Below are 12,915 nucleotides of genomic sequence, written 5' to 3'. Positions count from 1 at the left end.
CTGTCACAGACAAATCATCATCTCCTTGCGCGCCGTGCGCGCACACAACACAAACAAACAGAGACAAGGAAAGAAACAGAAAACAAAACAGAGGAGAAAAAGGACAGAGGAATAGACCAAGAGCTGAAACATGAGACCAATAAACCATAAGAAAAGATAAAGAAGAACAAAGAGGAATCAGGAGAAAATCAGGAGAAATGGAAATACACATGACAACAGACCAAAAAGAAACAAAAACTAGCAATAAACCCACAGACAGATCTTTGTTAGGACCAAGAAAGAGAAGGATTGGGAGGAAGGGAGAGGAATGATAAGGGTGGAATAACAAGAGGGGAGAGGAAAAAAAAGAAGGGGATCTGAGAGGATCTTGAGGGTTAAATCTTGAAGCTTGAATCTTGAAGTCTGAGAGTCATGCGCCGGCCGTATTACTTGATCCTGAAACGCGCACCGGCTAGGCCACCACAACGCCTGCCGCGGAAACCCCACCGGCCCCAAAGGTTGTACACTCCAGTCACCCTCTCCGTTTGCCAGTGACGTTGTGCTGCATCATCAAGCTCCCCCTTCTCCAAGCCATCCGTCCAGCCACTCCGCTTTGAGATTCCAATTTGTGCCACTCAAGCTGCTACGCTTATCACACAAAGTATTTGGACCCAACTTACAAACCCTTGAGTCAGACCTAGCCTCATATAATTCACCCCCCCCCCCTAACAACCAGATTTCTAGACCCCCCGGGGGTTTCACATTATAAATCTGGTGATTAATATTATTTATCAGATCATCCACATTAGTAGCCAGATTATATTGGGCTAACTGGCTTGGATTATGATGGTAATAAGATAATCAAGATAACTCACTGCATCATCAGATTAGCACCAATGATTGCATGTGAGTGTTATGTCTTATGCACATGCACTGTAGTGTAATTGTATTTGTTTAGTAAGCTAAATGTACAAAATTTGACAGCCTTGGTGATGCTGAGAGCTGAACTCTTTGGGTGACACCGGTGATTGGAATTGATCTGAGATAGTGGATGTATTTATCCAATTTGGCAGTAGGATAATAGAAAAAAAATAAAAGAAAAAAGGAAGGTGCCTGCAAGCAAGTGTTGTTTTCATCCCTCCAAGCACTGCAAAAAATAAACTTGGTCAACTGCTTGCAGTTGAAATGCAGGATACTCAAGCCAAGCTGCAATTGTAACTCCACCTGAAAGCACAAGTTCCTTTGTTGGCACAGTGACTGTGCAAGGTGCACAGTCACTGTGCATTGAAGCTTGGGTTGATTCAAACCTTAGTAAGGCTGGGGTAACACAGTCACCACAAGCTCCCTCAGAGTTACCACATGTCAACTGCTCACAGTTGACACAGTTTTTGTTGCAGTGAAGGATAAAGCTGGGGCCTGCAAGCAGGTTTGGTTGTGATCCCATAAGATATATAAGGAAGCAAAGCAATACAGGAAAGTGATATAGGACTTACTTCTTAAGGTATTCCAAGTATTGACACACTGATACAATGAGAGAGGTTGAGGAAGCTTGGGTTGATTCAAACCTTAGTAAGGCTGAGGTAACACAGTCACCACAAGATTCCTCAGAGTTACTGCATTTCAACTGCTCACAGTTGACACAGTTTTTGTTGCAGTGAAGGATATAGCTGGGGCTAGAGATGGCCATTTTGCACCCGCTGGCGGGTACCCGCCACCTTTCACAAGGCAACTGTAAGCCCTTTAAAGTACCCATGGCGGTGTGGGATGTTTAATCCTAGTAACAAGTCAAGGAATTCACTTCACAACAGCCCTGGGTACCTTCCAGGGCACACAGTTGCATCCTGAAAGGTGGCAGGTACCCGCCAGCGGGTGCAAAATGGCCATCTCTAGCTGGGGCCTGCAAGCAAGTTTGGTTGTGATCCCATAAGATATATAAGGAAGCAAGGCAATACAGGAAAGTGATATAGGAATTACTTCTTAAGGTATTCCAAGTATTGACATGCTGAGACAATGAGAGAGGTTGAGGGAAGAGGCTTGTTACAAAATGATACTAACGGGGAAATTGGCTAGAAAATTTTGGTTACAAATTTTCAACAAGGAAAAAGGCAGTTAGATGAATATTCATGGTGGGTTTAGTACCAGGATTAGTGGGGGTGTTGTAGCCGTGCGTAGGGAGAAGACTGAGTCTGTGGGGGGGTTCTTCTAGGTATTTGATAAATTGCTAGATGGGGAGAGTGTGAGGATCTCTCCCCCGCTCCTCCTTATGGGAGGAACTCGTGACATGTGCTATATGTACAACATGTCCTGTGATAGGTATGGCGCGCCCGTGCAGCTCATAACACTATCCCGCCTTTAACGCCCAAGCCCCCGGCTCTGTGTCCTATCCCCAGGCAGCGTTAAAAAACCCCGTGGGGAAAAAGCTTAACCCTCACTTCAACCTCCTCCTCTGTCGATGTCTCTCCGCCGCGTGTGGGAACCGTGTCTTGAAGTCTTCTAAAAAATCTTGCGCGTGTTCCAAGTTGTTTTCAGGTTCCCAAGAGTTATCTTCCGGTCCGTATCCCGCCCACTGAATTAAATACTCCAGCCGCTTTCCTCTCTTCCTGCAATCCAATATTTCCGCCACTGCCCATTCCTCCTGGCCTTCTACCTCCACCGGCTCCGGTTCTTGCTTTCGTCGTCCAGTTATTGTGTCCGGCGCGTGTTTCCTGAGCACTGATATATGAAAGACCGGGTGAACCCCTTTCATAGAGAGAGGGAGTGTCAGTTTATATACGGAGGGGGATATTTTTTGGGAGATATTGAACGGCCCTAGCCACTTATGGTCCAATTTTGGGCTTGGCCGGGTCGTGGAAATGTTCTTGCTGCTAAGCCATACCATGTTGCCCACGTTCCATTGAGGGGTGTCCCGCACGCCGCGGTCGAATTGCCTCTTCATTGTTGCCTGCGCTTCCTCCAAACACGCCGCCAATTCTTCCTGTACTGTTTTGAGAATCCCTAGTCGCGTCTCCACCGCCGGCACGCACTGCTCTGACAATGGTATCCCCCCGAACGTGGGCTCGTACCCGTAGTTTGCTTTAAACGGTGACATTTGGGTGGATTGGTGTTCACTGTTGTTGTAAGCGAACTCGGCTGTCGGCAGGAGCATCTCCCAGTCGTCCTGCCGGTAGCTAACAAAATTTCTAAGGTACTGTTTGACGGCCTTATTCACGATCTCTGACTGGCTGTCAGTCCGTGGGTGGTACGCCGTCGACTGTCATAGTCGGATCTCCAGTCGCTTATTGAGTTCTCTGGTGATTTGTGAAACAAAGACCGTTCCACGATCCGACACAACTGTTTTTGGTGTCCCGTGTAATTTCCACACGTGTCGGGTCATTAGGTCTGCCAGTCCCTCTGCGTTCATTGAGTTGCGACAAGCGATGAAATGGGCAATCTTTGTCAACCGGTCGACCACGGTCAGGATGCAATTTGATCCCCCCAACTCCGGCAGTTCAGTGATTAAGTCGTAAGATGCATTGGTCCAAGGACCTGCTGGTATCGGGAGGGGCTCCAGGGTTCCGAAGGGTTTCAACATCAAAGCCTTTACCCGTTGGCATGAGTTACAGCCATCGACATAACAGTTAACGAAGCGCTTCTGTGATGGCCACAAAAAGACGCGCTGCACTAGTGCCAATGTCTTTGCCCTACCCGGGTGGCCCGCCAGTAGACCATCGTGCCGGCTTTTCAGGATTGCTGTCTTGATATTGTTGTCCTCCGGCACTTTGATCCTCCCGCACCCATAGACTATCCCGTCTGTCACCGTGTACTCCGCGTCGTTAGTCCTGCCCACCGGGTTAGTCTCATTATTTATTAGTAACGACAGTCTAGGGTCAAGAGGGGTCGCAGTCCGGATGAGACTTATGAGCTCAAGGTCCGATGGAACCGTCCTGTCCGTTTGATCCCCCGTGTGTGACTCGCCAACCCCCAATACGTCTATCTCAAACCACCGCTTGGCATCCTCCACCACTATTGACTCGTCTTGAAACCACAACTTGAACTCCGCTACTTCAGCAAACGTCCTATCTGTAACGTTTTCCGGTCTAAGCAGTTGTCCCATGGACAACCGGTCTTCTTGAGCTGGCATGAGATCCGGGCGTCGGGACAGGGCGTCCGGCTTAGTGGCAGTCCTCCCTGGGCGGAATACGATCTCAAAGTCAAAGCATCCCAGGGTTTCAGCCCATCTGGCTTGGCGCAGTGTCAACTTCTTCGTGGTCATAAAACTTTCTAGATTACGGTGATTGGTATACACAATCGCCTCCAGTCTGTTAGGGTTGCCCTCCAAGTAGTGTCTCCACTCCTTAAATGCCGTGACGATTGCCAGTAGCTCTTTATCGAAGATTTCATAGTTCCGCTTGGCTTGTATCAGTGATCTTGATAGAAACACCACCGGGTGTAATTCCCCATCCCGCTTGCAGATTTGAGACAAAACAGCTCCCAGTGCGTAATCAGAACAATCACATTCTAGGACAAAAGGTTGATACGGATCGGCTATTTTCAGGACTGGAGCGGTGGTGAAAGCTGTCTTCAGTTTGTTAAACGCCTCCTGACATTTGGCGTCCCATACAAACTCGCGTGCTTCCTTAGTCAAGTCATGAAGGGGTTGAGTGGTACCGGAGAAATGATCGATAAAACGGCGGTAAAAATTTGCAAACCCTATGAATCTCTGTAACTCGGTGACATTAGTGGGGTGGGGCCAGTCCGTGACCGCTGACACTTTCGTAGGGTCCATTCTTAGTCGATTGTAAGAGATCAATAGTCCAAGGTACTCAACCTCATTCTTGCCAAACTTGCATTTTTCCGGTTTTAACCATAGCATGTGCTTTCCAAGGGTTTCAAGGACACCGCTGACAGCACCAGGAAAATAAAATAGCCAGTTGATGACAAGTGACATCACACCAGCTCCAGCCAGCTACACGCCATCTATCCAATATCTATCCACTGTCTAACCCAATCTCCCAACCATCTCCTCAACTTCCAAAATTTACCAAGGAGGTCCTGTTCAGTTTTTGATGAGACCAACTGATCCTCAGTTCTGTCCAGCTGATACTCAGCTTTGGTACCCAGCTCATACTCAGCTTTTTTGCTCAGCTTTTTCACACAGCTCACTCTCAGAATTGGAATAAAGCCTTTTGACCAGTCCTTGCCCAGGTGATGCTCAGCTTTGTACTAGTGCTGGCGCAGCTGATGCTCAGCTTTGTACAAGTCCTTGCTCAGCCTTCCCTAGTCCTGTCCCAGCTGATGCTCAGCTTTGACCCAGGCCTGGGCCAGCTGGCCAGCTGATGCTCAGCATGCTGAGTATCAGCTGATCCAGGCCAGGGAAAAAGATGGAAATCAGCTTGGACAGGACCAGAGCTGAAAATCAGCTAGAATAGGGCCAAAGCTGAGCATCAGCTGAGCCAAGGCCAAGACTGTGCATCAGCTGTGCCAGGGCCAAAGATGACCATCAGGTAGCCAATGCCAAAGCTGAGCATCAGCTGGACCAGGGCAAAAACTGAGCATCACCTGAGCCAGGGTAAGCTGAGCATCAGCTGGGCCAGGGCCAAAGCTGAGCATCATCTGGTTTTTTCACATTGAGTGCTTTGATCCTGACACCTGTCATGTGAGCCCTAGATGTCCTGGTGGAGAGGAGCAGCATTGGAGCAGTGTTGGAGCTGAAGCCAAAGCTGCATCATGTCACTTGTCATCAAGTGAATACTTTTTTTTCCTGGTGCAGCCTCTTTGTGATCAGCGCCCCGTTGAGTGTAAATCATAATATCATCAAGGTATGCCGCTATGTCCTTCCCAATGCGTCCTAGTATATAGTATGTCTTGAATGAAAAATTGAAAGAACCCCGGCGCCCCCGTCGGGCCGAAAGGCATGGTTAATGGCGCGAACTGGCCTGCTTTACACACGAACGCCAATTTATCCTCATCGCCCTCTGCAACCTGTAAATTGCCGTAAGCATTCCGTAAGTCGAGCTTTGTAAACTTATCCGCGTTGAATAAACTGTCCACGAGGTCCATTGTGAGGGGAAGGGGGTACTTATTCTTCACTGTGACCGCATTCAGCTTGCAATAGTCGAAACATGGGCGTAGATTACCGTCCTTCTTGCCGGTAAACAGCACCGGTGCCGCCCAAGGGGAAGTAGTCCTCCTGATAGTCCCGTGATCCAGTCCCTCCTTGATTAGAATGTCCAATGCGTTGTTTTCAGCTGGGGATAACGGGATTATCCGGCTTGCCTGGGGCATTGCGCCCGGGATCAAATTGACTCGGAAGTCGTATTGTCGCCTCGGGGGTAGTCGCTGCGCCTCCGTTTTCCGGAACAGGTGCAGGTAACGGTGGTACTGGTGTGGTACCATGTCTTCAAGCGTTCGGGCTGGTTCTGCCTGTTTTGCCTTGGCCGCAAGCTGAGCAGACGTCAATCAAGAAGCTTTTGCCGCGTCGACGGCCAATGGGGAGCTGTGCTGTAGCGTAATAGAAAGCTTGCAAGCTGAAATAAGAGACAATGGGGATTGGTGGGCCATGTACTCACATTGCGGGGGCGTTATCCCACTAAAAGTGCGCACCCCCTTGTCAAATATCCTCACTTGCCTCACAGGCTCCTCCCCGTCTGTCGGGGCTTTTGGCGGATATGACAAAACTGCCGGTGCAGCTGCGATGGCGGTCCACTCCCGGGTCGTGTTATCCATTGGGGTCCCCACTCGGCTCTGGTATTTGACAGGAGACAGAAGCTTGCCAGCCGAACTAATGGTTACGGTCCCAATAGGTGCAGGGTACTCACATCGCGGGGGTGTTGTCTCACGCAAATTGTGCACCCCCTCATCATCTATCCTCGCGTGCCTCACGGGCTCCTCCCCGTCCATCGAGGCTTTTGGCGGATAAGGCGACATCGAGATTCCTCCGATTTCGCTCGCGGGCTCCCTGTAAGACAGACTTTCCAGGAGAAGATCCTGCTTGCCAGCTAGTTCAGATAACATGGTACGAGGAAGGCTATCGAGCTTACATTGCGGGAGTGCTAACGTGCCATAGGCACACACTCCCTCGTCAATTATCCTAGCTTGCCTCACGGGCTCCTCCCCAACAATCAAGGCTTTTGGCGGGCATGACGACGCTGTCTCTGCAGCGGCAATCTCGGATGGCTCCATCCTGAAGCGGCGATCCCTCCAATCAATCCAGTGTCCGTGTGTTCGTACCCACGGCATTCCCAGAATGCCATCGTAGGTGTCCTTGAGTTTTGTGATGATGAATGAGGTTGGGGTCTGGTCGGTGTCGACGTACAAGTCAATTTCATGGGATGATTGACTTTTTGACCCGTCGAAGCCCGAGATTGTCCTCTGGGTCTTAGCTGTCTGGGGTCTCAGGTTGGATTTCTCAACAAAAGATTCACTTAAGACATCGTGGGTTGCCCCAGAGTCAATAAGGAATGTAGCGGTGGTGGTTGTGGCACTAGGGTTTGAAAGATGATGGAGTGGAGCACGGATGAATAATCGAGGATCTATTGCATTAAGTTTAACAATCCTACAAGCTCCTATCTCCGCCACCACAATCTCCCCCTCGCTCAGGTGAGGCACAACCCTCACACCCAAGCGTCGCCATTTTTTGACTGGTCGGCCCGTCCATCACCACCGCTTGTCCCCTGGTCCAACGTGAGTCGTTGTAGTTGACCCTCCAGCTCGGAGATCCGGATGGCTAGCTTGTCCTTGCCCTTCTCCGGTTTATCGGGGCAGTCGCGCGCAATGTGGCCCTTCTTCTCGCACCGAAAGCATTGTCCCTTCCTCATCAAAGTTGTCCGTTCCACGCTTGAGAGTGATCCCCGCATGGCCGACAAGTCCATCGCGTTGGGGTCGGCTGGAGCAGTAGTCGGTGGGACCTCGGCGGGGCCCTCGGCTCCGCCGATCTCGTTGTCGATTTTCAGCGCCAGGTTAGAGACTTCATGGAGGGTGGCGAAGGTAGTCTGCGCTAATACAAGTGCAAGCCTAATGTCCCTCTTCAGGCCTTGTGTATAGTGGCTGACAAGGGTAGCTTCCTCCTATCCCGCGTCGGTGGCGTAGATCGTGAACTGGTGAGTGTAGTGAGCTACCGACCTCGTCTGTTTCAGGAGTCGAGGGGCTCGCTCGGCTTTCGTCTTCATTTCCGTATCGTAATACATGGCGCCAAACGCTGTGGCGAAATTGTGATAGACGACTGGCGGGTCGGGTACTGGTACGCAAGTCCGCAACATCCACGGCTGAGCCCGGGCGCTCGCCTGTCCTGTCAGGTACGACAACGCGAAGATGATCCGGGCTCGGTCGTCTGGGAAGGCCGTTGGGTTGGCGGCCATGTACAGGTTGACCTGGCCCGCAAAAACTTCCGCCTTCGTGCCTCGAACGCCGTCAAACTTGTCGGGAACTGCGACCTTGGGTCCTCGGGCGGCTGGTTGTACTGCTGGGGCCCCCACTTGGGGTGCTTGCGCTTGGGCTTCCTCCGCCTCCTGGTGTTCCGCTTCCGCCTGACGTCGTAGCGCTCTCTCTTCGTTCACGACGGCCATCAGGTCGGCTAGTTGTTGTTGTAGGGCTGCAGGGTCCATCTGGATTGTTGGTTGGTTTGGGTTGATTTCTTGATTCTGGGTTCTTGGTTTTGGTGATTTCTTTCTTTCTTTCTGAGTTTTTCTGAGTCGTGTCCCTAGAGTAGATCTAGCAATATGTTGTAGCCGTGCGTAGGGAGAAGACTGAGTCTGTGGGGGGGTTCTTCTAGGTATTTGATAAATTGCTAGATGGGGAGAGTGTGAGGATCTCTCCCCCGCTCCTCCTTATGGGAGGAACTCGTGACATGTGCTATATGTACAACATGTCCTGTGATAGGTATGGCGCGCCCGTGCAGCTCATAACAGGGGGCTAGATTTATACCCCACCAGCTCCAGATGGAGCTCCTGGTCAAGTTGATCCCCGGTTAATCCAAGCCAATGAAGTTGCGCCGCGGGGTCAAACCAAGTGCCCTAATACCGGTTGAATTAGCACCCAATGGATGCTCCAATGTATAACGCGGTGTCCAAATGGGGCTTGAGTCAAAGATAATATTTAGATGTTCCTAACAGCAACGGTGCAACAAGTACAATACATGTAATTGTATTTCACTGTATTGTATTGGAAAAATATCGAAATAATTGTATCTGTATCGTAATTTTTTTCCAAAAACTGTACATATGTATCATTGAAATTGTTTGGTGAAACCAATACAAAATGTATTTATTGTAATTGAATGTATCTGCATGAAAATACGATACAATGTATAGCCTATACAATACATGTATCGTAATTGTTGCAGCGTTGCTAACAACATTTCTTGATGCCCACTGCAAAAAAAGGAATAAACAAAAATTGTATCAATTTTTTGGTGCAGCTCTGGACCCATGCAAGAAATGTGTATGAATGAGCTCAAAAAATGTATAATTTTTTACAAAAATTTGGGGATTTGGTGTTCCATATAAGGGGCTTTCCTGGGTCCTGATACACTCTTTCTGTTTTCTTTGCTTACTTTTGTTCTTCTGCATCTAGACTGTCAACCATACCATCATTACCCAGCACAAATTTTGGAATGTGCTGGGAATATAAGCACTATGTAGATGAAGTCTTGCAGTTGATTCATCAGTAAATATCTCTACACATCAACTCTCCAGATGAAGGTCTCACAAATGATCACCCAAATGAGCACAAAGCTTTGCTGGTAGGATCCATTAATACCAGTTCCAAGGAAGGCTAGCAAGACTCAGTGAAACACTTGAATGCAACACTGGTAGCACCTATCTATACATAGTGTGCATTGCTTGAGGCAAAACATACAAAAAAAACCCGAAAGTGCGAGTATTTATTTACACCTCCAGGTCCCTCATATCGAGTTGGTACATAATCGATGACCTCACATCAGCTGCGCAAGTTGAGCCTTTGTAATCAGGAGCGGTGCAGCCCGGAAGCGGTCGGGGCAGCGGGAGAAATTGGATAAGGAGATGTACACGTGAAACGCTTTGTAAAAGTATCATCCTCCAGGTCACGCCACAATCACAATGCAGTTCACAGGAAAACGTCTGTGCGTGCGACCCAGCGAGGGGCTTGGATAGAGTGGAGCCGATCGCCACGAGTTCCCGATTGCAATTACGTAATCCGCAGTCGACCCATCCCGCTGTTGGCCATCCTGCGGCTGCCGCTGTCCTTCCCTGTCCGTCCCACCCCTCTCCCCTCCACCCAGCCATCTCCTCTCCCTCATCCATCTCTGCCAGGAAGAGAAGCCACTTCACCCTTGTTACCTGTTCGTACGTCCGAGAGCACTCCTCCTCATCTTATCCTTTATCCTTCTCACGTAGTTTGGTTACAATCGTGTGCTTATATTCCCTTTCACTCTTCCTTGCTGATCACATCGGCTCCCTGAGTAGCCAGTTCAAGTACATCTCTGAACATGTCGGTGAGTATTTACGAGCTTTGATCGGCCTCCGCTTCCCTAGCCTCCCTACTCTACCGATCGATCACTGACCATCTGTTTCTGAGCAGTCTCCGCCAAAGGGCAAGAGTGCCCAAGATTTCTTCAGTCAGTAGCATTCCTTTATTATATCTGAGCTTTCTACGATCGCAACGTCATCGTCTTTTCGTATTCTCTACGATGGTCCTGATCGATGTCTCGATCTCTTGATTTACTTTTCAGCCGATTTCATGATGGGTGGTGTCTCCGCCGCGGTTGCCAAGACCGCCGCAGCACCGATCGAGCGTATCAAGCTCTTGGTCCAGAACCAGGGTGAGATGCTCAAGACTGGTCGATTGGACCGTCCTTACGCTGGTATTGCCGATTGCTTCAAGCGTACCTACGCCGATGAAGGTGTCGTCTCGTGTACGTAATCCCCTAACTCAGACTGTCTGCATACGTGTCTGGCGTTAAGTTTTAAGAACCATCGGCTGATCCGCAATGTCGATCATTTAGTATGGCGTGGTAACACTGCCAACGTCATCCGATACTTCCCAACCCAGGCCCTCAACTTTGCCTTCAAGGATTACTTCAAATCCCTTTTCGGTTACAAAAAGGACAAGGATGGATACGGGCTCTGGATGTTCGGTAACTTGGCCTCTGGTGGTGCCGCTGGTGCCTCATCCCTGCTCTTCGTCTACTCGCTCGACTACGCCCGTACCCGATTGGCCAACGACAACAAATCGGCCAAGAAGGGTGGTGAACGCCAATTTAATGGTATCCTCGATGTTTACAAAAAGACCTATGCCATCGACGGAGTTGCTGGTCTTTACCGTGGTTTCGTGCCCTCCGTTGTCGGTATTGTTGTCTACCGTGGTCTCTAGTACGTGAATACCTCCTACTTCCCTCCGTCTTCCGAGCTACCGGCTCATGAGTTTGATCCGCTTGCGGAAAAAACAGCTTTGGAATGTACGATTCGCTCAAACCGGTCGTTCTTACTGGAACCCTAGATGGAAGCTTCTTGGCATCTTTCCTTCTCGGATGGGGTGTCACTACTGGTGCTGGTATCGCCTCTTACCCCCTCGGTCAGTGCTGTCATTTTTTTCAGCGAGATTACACCGCCAGCTGACAGCTCCGGACCTCTAGACACCATCCGACGACGTATGATGATGACCTCCGGAGAAAAGGTTCACTACAAGGGAATGGTTGACTGTGGTACCCAGATCGTGAAGACGGAGGGTGTTGCTGTGAGTACTGAAGCCTAACAGAGGTATCCGATCCTCACAATTGCTAACGTCTCTACCGTTCCTTGATTACCAGTTCTTGTTCAAAGGAGCTGGTGCCAACATCCTCCGTGGTGTCGCCGGTGCTGGTGTCTTGTCGATGTATGTGACCATTGGGACCACTTTGAACTGTTGCGACGATTAATGATTCGTTTTTTGTATTTCAGGTACGACAAACTCCAAGAGCTCCTCTTCGGCAAGGTCTACAAGGGCGGATCAGGTTAAACGCCTTCCCTTGTACCCAGTACTCAAAAATAATTAATTCACTAGACTCTCGAAATGAGAACATGATTTTTTTTCTGCCATACTTGTTCAATGTCTTTACATGATGATGCCTTCTTCGGCGTTGTTCAATTGATCATCCATCATTTCTTGGTACATTTCTCATTTGATGATTGTTTGATGAACTCGCAATGGTGATGAGTTTCCCGCTAAATTCTCTGATTTTGCCTCACTGGCTCCCCTTGCCAAGCGCCTTCGCGAAGCTAGGCTCACGTTACTTTGTCCGAGATACTGGGGTTGATCTCGGACATGCGTGTCCGAGCAGTTTGTCTGGCGAGTTCTGCGGATCGAGCCCAGAAAAGTGGATCGGGCCATCTTCTCCGAGATAACTTAACAAACGCTATCCTCTGCGGGGATGAGTGGGGAGCAGAGTGCCGCCGACCGAAGGGAGGGACTGATACCCAATGCGGTGCTCGCCTGAGAGCATCTCGTGAAAGTCAGGTTCGACTTTGAGACCCTGGAGCTGGCTGGTTATGCGAGCTAATACAGTGGGAGGCTTGCTGTGGCTGGCCGCGAAGCGGCCCCTCCCTCCCGCAGGGAGGGACTTGTGCACAAAGTCAAAAATTTGGCTGAGAAAGAAATCACCAATGGCTGGAGGAAAAATGCTTAGCATCATCCAGCCTCCCCCTCAGCTCCTGTGGACCTGCCCCAGAGCCAAGTTACACTCCTCAATCTCAGTTTTCAAATGGTGCTGGTCTCATCTCCTCAATCCTTATCATTTTTGCTGTACTAATGTTTTGAAAATAAATAAAAACACAAAGAAATGTAAACCAAGGAATGACAACCATCATGCCTTGTGGATATTGGATTCACAAGCCTGTGGATATCTGCAGATCCTACACCTGTAGTCACTCAATTGTTGCAGATAGGATATTCAATTGTGCATATTATCAGAAAATCCAAAATTGGATCTTCAGTGCAACAGAA

The 12,915-nt window shown here is 49.4% G+C and overlaps 1 protein-coding gene across 1 annotated transcript; it reads left to right on the top strand.

Annotated features, from left to right (window-relative positions):
* Window positions 1-10,034: 10,034 nt before the first annotated feature.
* Window positions 10,035-11,931, top strand: PtA15_3A54 (uncharacterized protein; the record flags this gene model as incomplete). The annotated part of the gene is made up of 10 exons (XM_053167528.1): window positions 10,035-10,057; window positions 10,138-10,280; window positions 10,401-10,429; window positions 10,516-10,552; window positions 10,667-10,849; window positions 10,940-11,306; window positions 11,384-11,508; window positions 11,570-11,670; window positions 11,744-11,808; window positions 11,874-11,931. The coding sequence occupies 10 exons, from the start codon at window positions 10,035-10,037 to the stop codon at window positions 11,929-11,931; spliced, it is 1,131 nt and encodes a 376-aa protein (XP_053018246.1).
* Between the last annotated feature and the right edge of the window lie 984 nt (window positions 11,932-12,915).

This window comes from Puccinia triticina, chromosome 3A (genome assembly GCF_026914185.1).
Source record: "Puccinia triticina chromosome 3A, complete sequence".
In the NCBI taxonomy this organism is placed as follows: domain Eukaryota; kingdom Fungi; phylum Basidiomycota; class Pucciniomycetes; order Pucciniales; family Pucciniaceae; genus Puccinia; species Puccinia triticina.
Note: the sequence above shows the minus strand (reverse complement) of the source record. Positions and strands in the feature narration are given on the sequence as shown.